Source organism: Pseudophryne corroboree, chromosome 2 (genome assembly GCF_028390025.1).
Source record: "Pseudophryne corroboree isolate aPseCor3 chromosome 2, aPseCor3.hap2, whole genome shotgun sequence".
In the NCBI taxonomy this organism is placed as follows: Eukaryota; Metazoa; Chordata; class Amphibia; order Anura; family Myobatrachidae; genus Pseudophryne; species Pseudophryne corroboree.
In genome coordinates this window covers 825,587,957-825,608,393 of record NC_086445.1, presented here as the reverse complement: position 1 = coordinate 825,608,393, position 20,437 = coordinate 825,587,957, and the positions used below count along the sequence as shown (strand labels likewise).

The following is a 20,437-nucleotide window of genomic DNA, read 5'->3' as shown; positions in this document are numbered from 1 at the left end:
TTTACTTAACACAAAAAAACTAGACATGGTAAAATTGCGCGAAAACCCTGGACTGGTGTGCTGTTTTCCTGGCTGCTGTATGTTTGGAGGTGCCCATCTACCTCAGAAAAGGGCACCCCTACCTTGATCTCCTAACAATATATATATACATATATATATGTATATATTATATAGTTTGCCGCAATCATGTGTATGTCTTAATGCGTATATGCCCCATTCACAGTGAATGGAGTGGCAAAAGATGCAGTCTGGTACAGCTAGGCACAGCTGGGAGTGCACCTAGCCATGCTGGGAGTGCACGTCACAGCAGAATTTCACCACGATGAGCGTAGGTACATGTGTATACAGTATATATATATATATATATACACACACATATATATATATATATATATATATATATGCTATCCTATATTGATTTCTACCAGAGGGAAACAAATATACAATATAGCTGATTGTTGGTCCGGTGCCCTCTGGTGTGAATCCATATACGATAGTACAGTACAAACAAGCAGCGGCACTCAGAGACTGTGATAACATAAGTGTATTTCACAGCATCAACCCACTAACGTTTTGGGGCTTGCAAGCCCTTTTGTCAAAGTGAGCAACCATAGTGAATAATGGACATACCTTATAACGTAGAAAGAATCGCACTAGTGCAGTCAGATGACCGGAGAGGAGACCATCTAGTCCATATCCAGTCACATTCCAATGCCGTCATGTGTACCTGGCATATAAGATTATGTAAGTGAAATTCAGAGACAATTGGCCGATGAGGCCTGTTATAAAGCATTTGCTATATGATCCAACATACATATGCAAAAAGGAGATTGATGCTACCATATCCTTGGGTGTAAACAACTGTTGGATTGATGAGAATACCTGTAACATTTTTACACAGACACACCCTCGCATACCCCTCATCTACAAATTGCCTAAGGTCCACAAGATCGTTAAACCGCCAGGTAGGCCAATAATCTCGTCTTGTGGATCACTTTGTCAACCACCGTTCCCAGTTTGTGGACTTTTGGTTGCAGTCTGTTGTACAAAACACAAAATATTATGTGAAGGATACCACTGATTTAATCTGTAAACTTAATAGACTGGGTGTTTTACTGGCCAACAGTTTGTTGGTAACATTAGACATATCCAGTCTCTACACAAATATTGATCATACAGATGGAGTAGCAGCAGTGAGGAGTATGGTCACTGCCATTCCACACTATGGAGGTCCAAATTTTATTTTTTTTATTTTATTGATTGAGCTTGTGTTACATAAAAATTATTTTCTTTTTTAAATTTTTTTTTTTTAAAACTCTTTATTTATAATAGGAGAAACAATCAAATGCGCGAAATACAATTTGGCGTACAACAAAATACAAAAGGTTCTCCTAAAAATTTTTCAAGAATAAATTCAACACATAAGAAGGGGGGGGGGTCCCACAAGGGGGGGCGACAACAGACAAACATGGAAGAATAAAGAAGGGGAGCAGCAGAAGAGGGAAAAGAGGAAACGGGAGGGGAGGAGAAGGAGAAGAAAGCAAACACAATCGGGCCATACCAGGCCAAACTAAGCCATACTTTAAAAGGTATACCAAACATATCAATATGCAGTGTGTGAATATAACAGTATACAAGTGTTCATATAAAAAAGTTACTTCCCATCCACCGAGAGACTGCTAGGAATGGTAGGTAAGCATCCGGAGGGAGGAGCCAGGTGCAGCGCGGCAGACAGATCCAGAAGGTCCGGTCAGGGGGGCAGTCAGAGCATCAAGTAGGGGGGGACATCTTAAGTAACCAAGGGCTCCACACTAGTTCAAATTTGTGAGGACAGTCATGCAGATAGTAAGTGATCCTTTCCATGTTAGCCACGAACCAAATGTAATTATTTAGCGCAGAAACAGTAGGGGCATCGGGAGACTTCCAGTTCTTGGCTATCAAGGATTTAGCTGCCACCATTATATGGGAAAAAAGCTTATTCAGGAACGGGTCAAGATCTGGGTACGGCCGCGCCAACAAAAATACCCAAGGGTCCAACCCGAGGGGAAGGCCAGAGAGGGACTTCAGTAAGTCAAGCACCTTATTCCAAAAGTGAGCTATACGGGGGCAAGTCCACCAAATATGGAGGAGGGTTCTCCGGATGTCCACATCCTCGCCAACAAACCGGGGTGGCACAAGGGAACATCCTAGACAATTTATCCGGGGTATAATACCACCGGTAATACAATTTATAGGATGCTTCCTTAAGTCCAGTCGAGATAGAGCTTTTAGCAATGCCCTCTCGTACCTCCTCCCAACAGGCATCATCCGGCGGGGGGCCCAGGTCCCTCTCCCACTCTCGTTCATGGCGAGTCTGCGGGCCCGAGGAAGCCCCAACTAACGTTGAGTATATTAGCGAAATTAGACCTCTACATATAGGTTTCGTGGTGCAAAGAGATTCAAAGGGGGTGAGATCCCGCTGGACTTCGGGTTGAGGTAGAGAGAATAGGAAGTGTCGGATCTGGAAATATTCAAAGAATGGAGGTGAGAGAGTGGAAAACTTACATTTGATATCGGTAATCGTCATCCAGCTATCCCGGAGGAAGAGATCATGTACCAGATGGATTCCCGCACTAAACCAAGGGGTGAAACTAAGGGTTGAAACCCCGGCGGGAAAAGCAGGATTATCCCATAGGGGGGTGAGAGGGGAGCAGGGGGAGGACAGTTTATATTTTGTGAGGGAGTTATGCCAGATAGATAGATGGAATTTGAGAGACGGAGAAGAGTCCACCAGAGTGAGCTGGCACGGATTGCCCAGGCTCCAAAGCGAAGCCAATGAACGAATCCCCAGGAAGAGAGCCGTCATGTCCACCCAGGCAATAGAGCCACGGGGCACAAAGGAAGCCACTATTTGACTCAGGTGACTAGCCAGGTAATAAAACCTGACATCCGGGAATCCCCGGCCACCTGCAGAACGAGGGAGTCGGAGGACTGCAAAAGCTATTCTTGGAGGTTTATCGTTCCGTACAAACTTCACAAATGAGGCCTGGGCATCCCTTACGAACCCTCTCCGGGACCTTGACAGGTTAAATTTGAAAGAGGTAGAGAAGTTGCGGCATGACTGTCATTTTGAGGGCAACTATCCTACCCAGCCAGGATATGATATGGGACTTCCATCTCGTCAGGTCACATTTGATCTTAGCGAACATGCGTGGGAAGTTTTCAGAATATAGGGAGCTATAGTGAGATGTGATATAGACTCCTAAGTACTTGATCTTATTGGTTTGCCAGCGAAGGTCATAGGAGGCCTGTAGATCACGTTTAAGGTCTCCTGAAACATGTAATAACATGGCTTCAGATTTAACAAAATTAATTTTATATCCCGATAGGGAACCATATTCCTCTATAATCTGATACAAGGCAGGGAGTGAAGACCGTGGCTGAGTGAGGGACAGCAGTACATCGTCTGCAAAAAGGGAGATCTTAAACTCCAGAGAGCCCACCTTCACTCTCCGGTTTCTACCAGAGTTCCTTATCACAGCAGTTAGGGGTTCTATGACCATAGCGAACACCAGGGGGGAGAGAGGGCAACCCTGCCTCGTACCGTTGGACAACGGGAAGGGAGCGGACAGCACTCCGTTAGTGAGGACCTTAGCTATAGGGGAGGAGTAGAGGGTAGAGACCCCCATCAAAAATTCAGCCGATATCCCAAACGCCTGCAGGGTCTGAAACAAGAAGGGTCACGATATACGATCAAACGCCTTCTCAGTGTCTAGTGAAAGGACAATAGACGGGGTGTGTCCGCAGTTCAGTCGATGTATTAGATCTATCGCTCTTCTAGTGTTATCCCTGGCCTGACGGCCAGGAATAAAACCGACCTGATCATAGTGAATCAGGTCAGGGAGCACGCCATTGAGACGGGTAGCCAAAATTTTGGCATAGAGCTTAATGTCCAGATTCAAAAGGGATATCGGCCGATAGCTAGCGCAATATCGAGGGTCTCTACCCTCTTTGTGGATAACTATTATTCTGGCCTCCAGCATGGTGCTCGGGAATGGGGTGCCATGCAGTACAGCATTGAACAATACTCTTAGACGTGGGATTAAGATGGGAGCAAATTTCTTATAATATGATGCCGAGAAGCCATTGGGCCCTGGAGCCTTGGAAGATTTAAAGGACTTCAGGATGGCAGCAATTTCCTCATCTGTTATAGCTCTATTCAATTCTGAAGAAGCACCGTCAGACAGTTTGGGGAGTTTAGCCTTACGCAAGAATTCCGAGATTAAGACATCTGGGGGGCCAGAACCTGGAGTGACAGGATTTAAATTATAGAACTGAGCATAAAACTCCTGAAATGCTTTATTTATGGCATCCGGGGTATACGTGATCTCGCCTGACGTAGTATGCACCGCCAGGATATTATTCCGAGAGCATTGTGCTAATTGACGGGATGCCAGCATCCTATCCGCTTTATCTCCCTTCTCATAGAAGGACTGGTTAAGCCACTGAAGGGTCTTAGCCGTGCGCTCTGACAAGAAAAGAGACAACTCAGACCGCGCCCTCAGCAAATTCTCTAATTTGGCAAGGGTAGGAGAGAGCTTATGTTGTCTTTCAAGCACCTGCAGTCTAGTGGACAAAGAGAGGAAATTAAATTCTTGTGACTTTTTGTACCTAGCAGAATGATTTATCAAATGACCACAGAGAACAGCTTTATGCGCTTCCCATAATATGATAGGTGAGGTCTCTGGGAGGTCGTTGGGGTAAATTTACTAAGATTCGTAATTTCCAGAATCATGTCCAAGTTCAATCACGAATGACATCGACAGTGTAAAATTGCAACTTTTTGAATTGATTACGACTAATTTACTAAGCTGTCGTATTCGTATTTTTCGTTTCTTCCGATGTCGATGTCATTCGTGCTTTTCTGCTGTAGATTGCGGCCGCGTTTGCTGTTTCGCGGCCGCGTTTATGGGTTTTTTTACGACTGCGTCACATGTCTGTTACGGCAGTGATTTAGAAATTGCTGCCGCGTTTTTAGTCCTAAGTTTCGTTTTCGTCACGCGGCCGTGATTGGTTGTATTCGTGAAGGAGGAGTGTCTGTGCATATTACTATAAAACCGCCCCAAACACACCGCACCTCGTGGGTTTAGCTAGTGGAGAGGAGAGAGGAAGGTGTATTTGGAGTTGGTGAGTTTGGTGGAGTTTTTGGTGGATTTGGAGAGGAGTTTGGTGATTGTTGAGTGCTGTACTGTGTGTGTAAGTAGTCTTGTCATATTTGTAGTATTGTTTTTTCACAGTTTGTCTACTTTTTTGTCCTTGTTTTTTTTTTACAGTCTTTTGTCATTGTTTGTGAGTGAGTGAGTGAGTGAGCGTGTGTGTTGGCTGTGTGGTGTGTAGTAGTAGGAGTAGTGGAGGAGTGTGTTTTGTGTTTTGATTTTTCAGTGTTTTTTGTTGTTTGTCATGTCAGACTCAGAGGTCAGTGTGGTGGCGGAGGTTAGTGAGGTGGAGGCTGGTAGTGAGGTGGAGGCTGTTAGTGAGGTGGAGGGGGGTAGTGAGAGGGAGGAGGTTAGTGAGGAGGAGGAGGAGGGGGTGCCTGTTGCTGTATTTTCCAGTGATAGTGATGGTGTTGTGGCTCCGCAGCCACGCACCACTACCAAGACTGGCAGGAATATAAAGTTCAGCTATGCTGAAAACATGGCTTTGGTGCGTGAGCTGATGAAGCACCATCGCCAATTGTTTGGTCAGGATGCTGGCAAGGTGTCCTCCCGCAGGAAGTCTGTCCTGTGGGGGCAAGTAATACTTGCCGTGAATAGTGAGGGTGTGGTGAGGCGGACTGAGGACACGTGCCGCAAGAGGTTTTATGATATTAAGCGGCGTGTCAAGGCCAAGATGGCCAAAGAGGCCAAATCTGCAAGAAAAACCGGAGGTGGCCCCCCTTTCCGGGCCACCTATCGGGACTGGGAGGAGCCTGTGCGGGCATTGATTCCTGCCGAAGTGGTGTCTGCTACTCATGTCCGGGATTCGGACCGACCCACGCAGGATGGTAAGTTTGATGTGTTATATTTTTATTTAAATGTCCTCTAAATGTTGTAAATGTCATTTTTAAAGGGTAAAGGATGCATAAATTGTGTTTCACATATTGCAGGCCTATGCACCCTTAAGGTGTGTTTGTGTTTAGAATGTGCTTTTTTCACCTTGCATTGGCTGTTTGGTAAATTTAATATTGCGCAAAAACATGTGCAATGGCTTTTTAATTTTTTTTAAAAAATGTTTTTTTTTTGACGATATTGCTTGGACATCTGTGTTGTCTGCTTATTTTAAAAAGATTTTTGTATTTATTTACTTCTGAAAAACGGTGCAATTATTTCAACATTAAATTTGAGAAACATTTGCAAGTAGTCAATCTCTGCAATATCTGAGGCATAATTCTAAAATGTAACAGATTTATTGTGTGCAACATCATGTACATTTGGATATACACCACAAAATAATGATGCTTGAAGCTCTTAATCAGAAATTATTTGTTTATCCAATACATAATAGATGGTTACAGTACAATAAGGCTTTGCAGAGGTTTTTTTTACACAAAGCATGGTAATAATGTTTGGTACACTTTTTCAACAGTCCCACAGACCAGCCGGCCAGACAGGCCTCAGACAAGTCAGGATGAGGCTGGGATTGCAGGTAAGACTTCAGTGTAGTCACATATTCTGCAAACACATAGAAGTACAAAATATTAATGTTTATATTTTCACATAGGTTCTGCTTCTGGAAGCCGACCTCCTGTAAGGCGCCCATCACAGGGCTTGGGCCACTTACCCAGGAGGCCAAGTAAGACACGGCGTCTTGGCTCGGAATCTGCGGCTCCATCATCCCCAACCAGGCGACGACTTTCGGCAGTGTCACCCCAGCCACCACTGGCACTATTGGCGAGTTCGCAGAGTGATGAGCCCCGATCCCCTCAGTTATCTGGTGAGTAAAAACAGAAATTAAACACATAGGCAATAATATACACAGTACAGTTAATATGTTGTTAGTTGGTTTTGAGATTACATGTTTTCCAGAACAAGCAATGTGATGTTACGTCTTCAATTGCTAAAGGTGAAAAAAAAATTTTTTATAAGGTCTTAGTGGATGTTCTCGCCAACATCATTTTTAATAAATATCAGAATTTTTAAAAAATTTGCCCCACACACGTGCACATTTAAATAAAATAACAATAAAATTCAAAAAAAAAAAAAAAGCATCCACAACATTATAGTGTTCACACATCTCCCCTGTCCAGTATGTAGATGGCTTACTTGCTCCGCTCCTCTGGACTATCCAGGTAAGTAGTCTATATCGTGGTCAGGGGAGGGAATCTAACAGTGTAATGCTGTGGAGGGGAGTTAGTTAGGTGAGGATTATGCAAATCTGTCTATGTGGCCGCCTGTGTTGGTATATATGTTTTTGAGCATAAAAAACATTATAAGTTTATAAAATCAACGCCCAAAAGTTAAAAAATGGAGTATTATGAATGTAGTAATGTGTAGAAGTAGCCTTGCTAAAAATTTACAAATAAACATTGCATGTTGGCCACCCCATACAGAGCCCAGCTTGATGGCCGACGTGGACCAGCAGGGACAAGACCAACAGGCAACCATCACACTGCAACTTACACCTGTTGACCCAAGCCAGCCAATACAGCTGCAGGATATCCCCCAAGCCTCCATCAGTCCACAACTGGCACAAGCTCCGCCCCCAAGCCAAATACCAGATGATTTTTGGGCCAGTTGGACAAGCCAACAGGCCCAAAGCAATGCCAGCCTGACCGCACATACACAACACCTTGCCAGTCTGCCCCATCATCTACCGCGTATTAGTCGCAACTCGGGCAGACTGATTGTACAAGTAGGGCGAATGGCAACCTCAATGGAGCAAATAAGGGCTGACAACAGCCAAATGCTTGCTCATTTATCGCGCATCATAGATGAGCAACAGCGCCATCAGCAGGCACTCGTTCAGCTCATTCAGCACAACCAAGTGGTGAATGAGTCGTTATCCAGGATTGTAGCCAGCCACACTGCAACCAACACTCAGCTGATTGCAAGCCTTAATAATTTGAGCAGCAATATTTCATTGATGGGAGCTCACCAAGTAACCTCCAGCTCGGGGACCACGACCCCTATCCAAACGCCAGTAACCTCCCCTGTTCGGCGTTCCTCCAGAGCACGTGCCAGTGAGCCAGCACAAAGCTCAGCACCCAGCACACACAAGCGGAAAAAATAACCCCAATGTGATTGGCAAAATAAAAATTTGTATTTGACAAACACACAACTTCCTGTGTCCGTCTCAAACATTGTCGAAGCTGCTCTGTATGTATGTATGTTTTTCATGGGTAATGACTGAAAATGTATTTTTAGCATAAACTAAGTACAATGGACACACCACTATAAACTACAAACAGTAAGTAACAAAACACACAATAGAAAGTAGTGCAAAGTGTTTAGTCAAGGATAATTACAGCCTACTAAAACTGACCTGAAAAATAGCGCAGGATCACTTCTTGCCGTACCTGCCTCCCTACATATGTACTCACACTGTCACCAGATGGGTCTAACTCCTCTGCTTGCCGACTGCTTTCTCCCTCATCATGTGCCAGATGTTGGGTTAAACACAGATTATGGAGAAAACAGCAGCAGAACACAATTCTAGTCACCTTTGAGGGACTATACAACAAAAGGCCAGCAGATTTATCCAGACACCGAAACCGTGACTTCAGCACACCAAAACATCTTTCTATCACATTCCGCGTAGCCTTATGTGCATGATTGTAACTGTGTTCAGCAGGAGAATCAGGTTGGGACAATGGAGTAAGGAGCCAAGAGTAGCAGCCGTAACCCCCATCACCTGAAAAACAGATATAGTCCACATTAGTACATATGTTAGATTATTCTTTCACCTAATCATAACTCGAGTTTGTGGATAAAAGACATACACACAAAACATTTTAAACATACCCAACAGCCAGCCATCAGGCATTTGTCCGGCCTCAAATTTATCGAAGAGCGATGACTGACTGAGGATGAAGGAGTCATGGCAGCCACCAGGGTAACCTGCAAAAACACTCATAATTTTTAAGTTTGCATCACAGACCACCTGGACATTAGTTGATTGGGACAGATGTCTATTAGTATATATATATTGGCGGCCCTTAGGTGATCTCAGCTGAACGTGTGTGCAATCTATGGCCCCCAGCACATTGGGCATGCCAGCAAGCTCATAGAAAGCTACCCTGACAGCACTCCACTCCGACTCCTCGGTAGGGAAGCAGATTGAGGCATTAATGTGTGGCTCCAACACATCCAAAACCTGAGTGGACATTAAAGAAGCTAAGGTGAGTGTCATGTTAGGTATTCTCTACAATACTGTGTTGTTTGAACTTACAGAAGCAACACTTAGACATAACCGCCTATGTATTTTTAGACTCACCTGCATCAAATATCTGGAAAAGGTGGGCTGTGAGATACCAATGACGTCGCCTGCCACAGCCTGGAAGCTCCCAGTAGCCATAAAGTGTAACACAGCCAGGAGTTTGTGTAGGCCTGAGACAGAGCGAGAGCGTGCTGTCTCAGGGTCTATGCCCAGTTTGACAAGGTCATACAGGTGGAAAATGTTGTTTCTATTTAGGCGGAACATCTGTATGACCCTATCATCGGACAATGCATTTAAGTTTAAACGCCCTCTAAAAAAACGAGGCTGGCGCAGCCTCCGCGGTACCTGGACAACCTGTTGACCATGTTCACTTACCTGGGCCTGATTCCTGGAAGCCTCATGGAGCAGTCTAAGGTATCCCACAGCAAACAAAAAATCATTGCCACACACCACAGCCGCCATTTCAGAGTGAGAGAAGTTCAAAATGTGCCTGGAACACTTTTATAGGGCCAAACATTCAGGTGTGAGTAATGGATAATTGAGTACACATGTAAACACGCTTTTCAAATGCTGGCGCGTTTTTTTTTAGGAAAAAATTACGATTTGTAATTTTTCGCGGCCGCGAATGCATTTTCACGGCAGCAATTACAATTACGAATGGTTAGTAAATGACCGAGATTCATATCTAAACAGGCGTAATTTGACCGATGGTGTATTCATTCGTAATTTTTTACTTGGACTTGCAAAAAATTACGAATGCCCTCATCTCTACCGTGATTAGTGTTTAGTAAATTACCGAGATGACACTTTGAAGAAAAAAACGGCATCTCGGTCAAAATCGGGAGCTTAGTAAATTTCCCCCGTTGAGTAAGAAATAATCAGTAATGTGACCTTTGATCAAATTAGTAATTTCCGGATTATGTAATAGGGAGTCATTCAACCGCTAAGAGGCGGGAGGGGGGCGGGGAGCAATAATGTGGAGCTCAGCAGTGATTGGACAATGGTCCGACCATACCATAGGAAGTATACGAGTAGACTTCAGTTTAGCGGAAAGGTCCCGGCTGAGTAGGATCATATCGATCCTAGAGTAGGATTTATGTATTGGGGAGTAGAAAGTGTAATCCCTAGTAAGAGGGTCAGTGAGTCTAAAGGAATCAAATAGTAGTTGAAGCTTTAAAAGATCTAACAGTGCGAGAGATCCCAGGGATGGGCGTTTGGGGGTAGAAGGAAGAGAGGAGAGAGAGGAGGATCTGTCTAACGAGGCATCCAGGACCTCATTAAAATCACCGACCACTATGATCTCCCCTTGGTGGAGCCTAGCTATGCGTGAATTCAAACCCCTAAAAAAGGCAGCCTGATTTTAGTTTGGAGCATAGACATTGACAAGGGTACACAGTGTGTTGTTAAGCTTCCCAACAAGGATTAGCTATCTACCAGATTTATCTGCATGACTGTCCAACAACTCAAACGTATGGTGAGCAACGAGCAAAATGGAAATCCCCCTTTTTTGTGTGTTGCATCACAAGCATGAAACGTATGTGGAAAGAGTTTAGATTTTAAATCAGGGTGGAGGTACTTTTTAAAGTGGGTTTCCTGCAGGAAAACCAAATCTCCTCTGGCCTGTTTAAGAGAAAGAAAGAGCTTGGTGTGTTTGGTGGGGCTGTTCAAACCTTTAACGTTGTGGGAAAACATCCTAAGGGCCATGGCAATCAACTCTCTGGAATGCCACGTCTCCTCCCTCCGGACACCGCACCACTGCAATAGACCAAACAGAAAACATCATAAACATTAGAAACAAACACGGCAATCGGCAGTCATCAGTGAATGGCTGAGTGAAAGAAAAGAGGAAAGAGAACAGGACAGGTAGAGTTCGGGGAAGGCAGGGAAGAGGGGAATGTTGGGGACCAGAAGAAACGACATCTGGTCTAACATGCCGGTCAGGGAATGACAGAGAAGAGTCACTGAGTGACAACAACCGGACTTGGGTAAAAGACCCAGTAGGGGGGACGCAGCCCAGCCAGGCCAGGCGCATCGAGTACAGCGGACACTCAACATGTGTCCCGAGTCCAGGGACCAGTAGCAAAAGGGGAAAAGAACGGGACTTGGTGTCGAAGAACCTACTACCGATTAGGCCAACTAGTAATGAAGACGAGACTATCCAAGGCTTAAACGAGTCAAGTCTAGGGTAGGTAACAGCGCTAATCTACATCTAGGCAGAGGGCATCAGGTCCCACACAGGGAGAGGTCCTACCCCCATAAGGGGGGACGAGACATGATAGATACCTAAGGTGGTCTAATACAAGAAAAAGAGGGGCTTTTGCTCTTGTACGCACACAGAAGGCGTGGAGCAGGACGCATCCAAAAATCAAGGCTGGAAAATAAAGAGACTAAAGAAAGAGATTAGCCCCTTACAACATACGCATAAACAAAAATACAAAACCACAGAGTGTAATGGCATTAGGACATGTACTACATCAGGTGGCAGGGCCAGCGGAAGCAGATTTCCGCGCAGAGGGCACTTTCGTCCAGTCCCGGTTCAAGGATCGTCGAGGGGTGGCAGTCGACTCCACGGGCGAGGCCACATGTGCCCGCTGCGGGGAAACAGATGAAGCCGGTGGGGGGGAGAGGCCCAAGGTGCGCAAAAGTCCTTGCGCTTCAGCCAGGTCCCTCGCCAAGTGGAGACGGTTGTGATGCCACACCAAGATGCGAAAGGGGAAACCCCATCTGTAGCGAATGCTATTGTCCCGAAGCACCGAGGTGATAGGTTTGAAATCTTTCCTCTTGATCAGAGTAGCAGGAGCAATGTCTTCGAAAATTTGGACCGAGTGTCCTAGTAATAGTAAGTTGGAAATCTTCCTAGCTTCTCTGAGGATGGCCTCCTTAGTCGTATAGTAGTGGCATCTCAGGATAACATTCCTAGGTAGAGCAGAGTCTTGTGATCGAGGGCGTAGAACCCTATGGGCCCTATCTAACAAGAGCTGGTCCTCTGGAGTCGATGGCGATAAATGGACAAACAGTTTTTTTAGGTAATCTTGCAGGGATGTCATATCAACGTCCTCGGGGACGCCTCTAATGCGCAGATTATTATGTCGTGTCCTGTTGTCCTGGTCTTCTTGATGTTACAGGATGTGCTGGATCTCCTTCTTTAGACCATGAATGTCGTCGCTCATGCCCTGTTGGGTAGTGATCACTTCATCCTTTCTAGTCTCCAGGTGGTCCGTTCTGTCCCCAAGTTCGGCAACGTCTGTTTTGAGGGAGGCTATTGCCGTGTTCACCTCTGCCTGTACCGCTTGGATGGATTTCCTTGTCTCCCGTATCTCACGGAAGAGCAGCTGTAGATCTTTCTGGGTCAGCGGGGAGTGATCTGAGTCCTCTGAGTCAGAGACATCAGGGTGCGAGGGGGTTTCCGGCCCTGAAGAGGTAGCATGGGAATAGGCAAATTTTTTAATGCTTTGGGTCAGGTCCGCTCCACGTTGTTTTTTGCTGTTTCTAGGCATGGTGGAACCCAGAGACCGAACACCTGAGAAAAGCCACTGCCGTAGCTAGGTAAATCTCGGTAGCAGTTATTCAAACATAGATATCGGTAAAAGGAGGTCCCAAGACTCAGGGCATGTTCCAAAGGGTCACATGTCAAGGGAAGCAAGCTTGATCCAGGCAAAGCATTCCCAGTGAGAAAATCTGCCAGCAGGTGGAGCTCCAGGGTCAGTTATCATAGATGGTGTGACACAGCCGGGGCTCTGAAGGTATATATGAGGAACAGAAATACTCCCAGTGCGTGGGGCACAGGGGGAGCCCCCACTGAAATACCACAGTGTGATGCAGTGCGTACAGGACCCCAGCAGGGGAAGGGAGCCAGCTAGGATAAGGATGGGGATATGTGCTATAAGGGGTGGGAATCCTTTTTTAACCCCAAAGCACTATTTTCCCCCCCCAAGATCCCAGGTGACAAGGGGCAATACCCAGCCTGAGGGAAGCTCCAGCCACGGACCAGCCAGTAGCCAGTGAACCCCCCAGTTACCCCCAGCTATCAGGGGAAGCAGGAGCTCTGGTTGCCCTTAATCAAGATGGCTGCTGGCGTTAAGGGAGGGCAAAGAATCCTGGGCCCAGCACCTTTTTAAAACTTCAAGCTGGGCTCCCCGGGCGCCCGGCCCCAACAAGCACAGTGCTGCTGCAAGAAGGGGGGGGCTCAGCCCGCTCCACCGCGGGGACCTCCGGTCCGGACCTCGGCTGCCAGGAGTGCGCGGCAGCCGCCGCCTTCCCCACAGTTCCCGGCGCAGCAGGCGGAAGAAGGCCCCGAGGCGGACGTCAGGAACGGAGCCCGCTCGGCCGCTCCACAAAGGACCGACGGGAGGCGGATACGAGTCTGCCCAGGGGTGGAGGGAGCCGCAGGCCACAAGAGTCCGGGCGCATGGTAAGTCAGGCACAGCTTCAATGCTTCACGGCGGGGATTGCCAGGTACGGGGCGCAACAGAAATCGAGCCCCCAGCTTCTGAAGGGTACGCAGGCCCCAACCCGCAAGGAGGCAGGAGTCCTCCTCCGGCTCCGGGACTCTACTCACCAGGATCAGGGGAGATAAGGGCAGGATACAGGGAACAGGGATAGGCTGGAACAGGGCCAAATGAGGTATTTTAGGAGAGAATTATACAGGAGCTCTCCTCAGGAATGTCTGCCCTGCCTGCCTGCCAAGCCACACCCCCGAAAATTATTTTTATTTACAGTTGAAAGGTACAGCTATGGGGTCTAATATGGCCATTATTCTGAGTTTATTCATTTTTATGTTCGCTGTATAGATGACCTTTTCATGGTGTGGACTGTTGGTGAGCAGCGCCTGACTGAGTTTATCGATGCTCTCAATGTTCTCGATACACAGATTAGATTTACATTGCCATATAGTGCAATAACGGTAAATTGCTTGGATGTATGCCATGTACAATCAATGGACATAATCACTGCGAAGCTTTTTAGAAAGCCTACGGATAATAACACTCTCCTGCTGGCAGATAGTTTCCATCTGGCACCACTGAAATGTGGATTATCATTTTCACAACTTTTAAGTGTTGTTCGGATTACTTCAGACAGTTTCAAGCTTCCACAGGCATTAGAAGAGATGGGACAGAGATTACTCAATAAAGGTTACCCCCAAGAATGAAAATAAGGCAGCAATAGATAAGTGCATGACCATTTAATGAGAGGATACCCTCTGCAATAAGGATAAAATACACAAAGAACACATGCTTTTCACATCAACTTACTCTGTTGCATCTAACTGTATACATAGAGTGATATTACAACACTGGCACATACTGCAATCGGATCCTGTGATGGGAGTATTCTGCAGAGAACCCAATGTTTTGTTACAAAGTAAGTAACAATCTAAAGGATGTCATAGCAAGATCTGACATAGGTCCAATCAGGACCAAAGGTTGGTTGCAGCCTAAAAATGGTTCATTTAGATGTCACAGCTGTGTGAACTGCAGATATTTGTGCACTGATGAAATTTTCAGTGATCCTTCTACAAATGAGACATACCGTATTCGGCATTATCTGACATGTGACAATCGGTACATTGTGTATATAAACAGATGCCCATGTAATCTGCTTTATGTGGGTAAAACCATACGAACTTTAAAAGAAAGAATTAGACTGCACCGCTCCTCTATTAAGAAGGCGCTGTCTGGTATAGATTCGAACACACCACCAGTGGCCAAACATTTTTTGCTTAAAAAACATGGCATCAAGGACTTTAGGTTTATGCCTATTGAATGTATTCCGCCTCTGAGATGAGGCGGGGACCGTAACAAACTCCTTCTACAAAGGGAGTGTTATTGGATTAGTTGCCTGAATACTGTTGTTCCCAAGGGACTTAATTAGGGCAGGGCCGAAACTATGATTTTCATCACCCGGGGCAAGGCAGTAATTTTAAACCCCCACCACCACACCAAAAATAAAATAAATAAATAAAATAAAATAAAAATAACAAAACTAGCAAATCGTCACACTAAAATAATAAAATTATAAAAAATGTCAGAAAAAAGGAATATTATTGGACAATGGGGGTAATTCAGAGTTGATCGCAGCAGTAAATTTGTTAGCAGCTGGGAAAAAACATGGGTAATTCAGAGTTGATCATAGCAGCAAATTTGTTAGCAGAAGGTCAAAACCAAGTCCACTGTGGGGGAGGGGGGGGGCAGATATAATATGTGCAGAGAGAGTTAGATTTGGGTTGGTTATTTTGTTTCTGTGCAGGGTAAATACTGGCTGCTTTATTTTTATACTGAAATTTAGATTTCAGTTTGAACACACCCCACTGAAATCTGACTCTCTCTGCACATGTTATACCTGTCCCCCCTGCAGTGCACATGGTTTTGCCCATCTGCTAAGAAATTTGCTGCTACGATCAGGTCTGAATTAGACCCCATGTACACTGCAGGTGGGGCAGATATAACATTTGCAGAGAGAGTTAGATTTGGGTGGGTTATCTTGTTTCTATGCAGGGTAAATACTGGCTGCTTTATTTTTACACTGCAATTTAGTTTTCAGTTTGAACACACCCCACCCAAATCTAACTTTCTCTACACATGTTATGTCTGCCTCCCCTGCAGTGCACATGGTTTAGCCCAACTGCTAACATATTTGCTGCTGCGATCAACTCAGAATTACCCCTTTTGTGCCCCAAATGCCCTAAGTGTCACATGCCCCACCAGCAGCATGTTCCACTTCATGCATCCCTGTGTTTCCATACATTGCACTATATCACTGCACTATATCATAACACTTCATCACTGCACTACATCACTATACTATATCCCCTACATGCTGAACTACATCACTGCACTATATCCCCCTATACACTGCACTACATACCCTATATGCTACACTACATCACTACACTACATCCCCTTATATGATACACCACATCAGTGCTCTACATGCCCCTATATACTGCAATACATTACTACACTACATCACTACACTACATCCACTTATGTGCTACACCACATCAGTGCACTACATGTCCCTATATTCTGCAATACATTACTACGCTACATACCCTATATGGTACACTACATCACTACAGTACATCCCCCTATAAGCTACACCAAATTCCCTATCTGGGAGGCCAAGCAGAGGCTGCTACTGCTAACTGGAAGCACAGTGCCGATAATGAATTCTGTCTTTAAACTCACCACAAAGCTGCTGTAGTGATACTCAGTGACAGTTAGAGGTTGTCCAGTCTCTTCGTTTCCACTATCAAGTGGATAGCTAGCAAAGTGAGCCTTTGATTTCTGTAACATCAGTGACTGCACCTGTTAACAAGCAAAAGCCTGGGGCAGCGTGTCTTCTCAATGGTATGTAGCCGGCAGCTTGTTATCAATTGGCGCTGGGCAGGCAGCCAGGATCATAGCCTACCAAAAAACAGCACCAACAGCTTGCTTCTATAGCTTGCATGGTGCACCATACGCTAGTCACAGCACTGCATGGCAAGGAAGAGAGTTTAAAACAGTAGCCAGCATAGGAGAGATCCCAGGTACTGGAGCTCACCTGCACAGCATCAGAGCCAGCTGTGAGCAGACAGGTGGGTCAGAGACACTGCCCAAGGAGCCGTCTGCTGTCTCACTGAAGCAGAACAGCACTGCCGGTAAAAAGTTTCTTAAAAACCCAGCTTCTCTGTAACTCCTCAGCGCCCCCTTAAATCATGCACCAAGGGCGCATGCCCCCTTAGCCACCCCCCCCCCCCCCATTTACGGCCCTGATGAGGGACAATACCTTATTTGGTTTTTGTAACTACTATTTCCTGTGCTTGATCTTCTTATTTGTATTACATTATGCTGTTCTGACCGATAACTCTCTGCATTGTATATGTTATATTTTCTGTTATGTGTTGGTGTTTAATTGTGCCATTTTTATACTTGTGTGGTCCAATCAGTGAATCTCCTTTACTTGGTTCTGTATATTGTCTTATTTTATAAACTATTTACTGCCTTGTGCTATATTAGGGGCCAGATATGTGGATATAGATTCCTTGGTCCGGAAGTTGGGTCTCCTTGGCAACATGATGTGTTCCATTGGGGACAGTTTGTTTGCCTGGTCTCCATGGCTACACCAAGGCAGTTCCGTTGTTGGACTTTCATTTTTACGGATCCCCATGGTTACATGACGTGGGTTCCGGCTTCCGGGATTAGCCGTGTCATCATTTCCATGGTTATGTGACATGAGTTCCGGTTTTGTACTTCTGGGATCACTCAGGGTGACCGCGCTTGTTTGTGGCCAAATGTGTTCACTGATTGGAGCTTGTTCAGGTACTGTATAAAGGTGGTACCATGTGTGTTTGTCTGTGTCCATGAGGGAGGTGCAGTTTGTGCACCAAAACAGCTGTCAACCAGGGCTGACATCTGCCTAGGATTTGACTACACTCTGCTAATGAATCTATAATGATTATTGATCAGGTTTTTCAATCCTGGGCTGGTTATTGCATTTGCACTTTAGTTGTCTATTGTTGATGAATGCACTATAAAGTATTTTTGCATTGATGAACATGGATGTGCTGGTTCTATTTTTATGCATAGATAGATAGATAGATAGATAGATAGATAGATATGTATGCATGTGTCCAGGAACCCTATAGATAAAGTAGTGGCCTGTACCTTGCTAGCAATGTTATAGTCCCCACACACCCTTCCTGCTGACATGGCACCTTACTTAACCATGCCCCCTCTGCTGACATGAATACACCTGCTTGTCGCCCATATACTTATATGTATCACTCCTGACCCTGACCACCCCCCTCTGCTGACATGGGGGTCTTTCCAGGCCACTGGCATATTCATACTGGGTGCAGTGCCCCCAGGCCCACACCACACACCCTGCTCTCATTTGTTTTCAATACTTACCCTCCGGAGTTCCGCATCAGGAGCAGCATCACTGCAGAAATCACTAGGAAAATGGTGCAGCAGACATTTTCCCAGTGTTTCGCGCTCTTATAGTTAGTAAAAAAAAGTTTATTCATAAATGGCTATAATTCAATACATAAAACATATTTCTAAAATGCAAACAATACAGCTGTATTAATAATTAATCACAAAATGTCTGTTGTAACAATGAGTATCCAATGCGAATTCCATAAAAATAAAACAGAAAAATGTATCAAGAAATGTACATAAAGATAAAAAAATGAGAGTAAAAAATGAAAAATAAAAAATGGAGAAGTAGAAAAGTGCAACGTCCCTTGTACTGATGTAATGGCTATTGGTATGCCTCCTTTAAGAAATCCAACCAGCGTGGAGACCAAGATTTTTTATTTAAATTAGTACAGTCTCTGCTGTGTGACTTACTATGAATTGGGGGACACTGTTGTGTGGCTTACTATGAATTGGGGTACACTGCCATGTGACTTATATATATATATATATATATTGTATATATCCACAATTGAGGAGGACATAAAGAAAAAAGAACAAATACTAGTACGACATCAAGATAAGGAGGAATTTAAAGCCAATGATGCTACCCTAACCAAGAAAATAGAACGTATAGAAGAAGAGGTGATCAAAGGTAAGCAAAAGAAATACCTGAGAGATAAAGAAGATTACGCGCACAACCAAGTGAATAATTGGAGCAGATTCCAAGAAAATAACTATAACCGTATCCCTGTCTATCAAGACCGAAGGACAAAAAGATGGAAGACAACCCCATATCAAAAGAAAGGCAATCAGGAAAGATGGAGAACTACAAACTATCAAGTTTCTCCGTATATGAAACCTCTACCTCTGAAGAATAGGTTCTCTGCTTTACAACGCCTAGACTCCAATAGCGACTCGGATTTTTTATCACCGGACCCGGACACAGACAACCCAGCAACTACCAAGAAAACCTTCTTCAGAGAGAGATTCAAGGCTCAAGCCCCCACAAAAAGAAGCTACCCAGAAGAAGAGGCACAAGGGGCAGCGGCAGGACAAAACCCGAAAAAAAGATACCTCAAATAGACCCTCAGGAAAAAGGAATATTCAACCTGTCAAAACAAACCTTAAGCACGGCAGAAATCTCTTTACTTGGCAAAGGACTAAAATTCGCACCGACTAATCAGATGAATAAATTTGAGACTTTTATTGATCTCAACAAGTTTGTCAGAGCATTGACACTAAAGAGACATTTCGCAAGAAAAGATAAAGAAACCACACCATCTCAAGCAACCAAATCCGGTTTGAAAAGAAAATCTAAATATTACCCTCTAGAGTCCAAAGGCAACTACATCAACGTGTTCTATGAACAAGTCAAAAAAGATTTGTGTGAAGAAGAACATAAAAAAAGCAAATTCTCAAATTTAAAAAACGCTGAGAAAGAAGCATTGAAAAGATTACAAGAAAATAGAAACATTGTCATTAAACAGGCGGATAAAGGAGGAGGCCTCGTAATAATGGACAGAGATGCATATGTGACAGAAGCTACCCGTCTCCTTAGTGACGACACCTCATACAGAAAACTTCCTAACGACCCCACAAATACATTCGTTGAAGAATTGAGAGTTTTACTAGTACAATATCTTCATAATCAAATCTTGGAAAAAGAAGAATTCCAGTATTTAATGACATCAAACCCGGTCATACCCATTTTCTACTTCCTACCAAAGATACACAAGTCCCTTGTTAATCCACCAGGTAGGCCCATTATTGCTGGAATTGACTCTTTGACAGCACATATGTCTGAGTACATAGATGTCTTTCTTCAGAAATACGTGGTAAAACTCCCGTCTTATCTCAAAGACACGAAGAACGTCTTGGACATATTACCAATGGTACAGTGGAAGAATTCTTACTTATGGATCACCATAGATGTCCAGAGCCTCTACACATGCATCGTACACGAAAAAGGGATTGAGGCGTGTCGGAGGTTTCTGGACAGGGATTTAGATCTCTCCACACTCCATAAAGATGCCATTTGTGACTTCATCAAGTTCATTCTCTGTCACAATTATTTTAAATTCCAGGACACCTATTTTCTCCAGACATGTGGGACAGCCATGGGGACGATTTTTGCGCCCAGCTTC

The 20,437-nt window shown here is 44.7% G+C and overlaps 1 protein-coding gene across 1 annotated transcript; it reads left to right on the top strand.

Annotated features, from left to right (window-relative positions):
• Positions 1–6,569: 6,569 nt before the first annotated feature.
• Positions 6,570–8,295, top strand: LOC135051291 (uncharacterized). The gene is made up of 3 exons (XM_063957357.1): positions 6,570–6,663; positions 6,739–6,951; positions 7,568–8,295. The coding sequence occupies exon 3, from the start codon at positions 7,579–7,581 to the stop codon at positions 8,245–8,247; it is 669 nt and encodes a 222-aa protein (XP_063813427.1). The 5' UTR covers positions 6,570–6,663; positions 6,739–6,951; positions 7,568–7,578; the 3' UTR covers positions 8,248–8,295.
• The last annotated feature ends 12,142 nt before the right edge of the window (positions 8,296–20,437 follow it).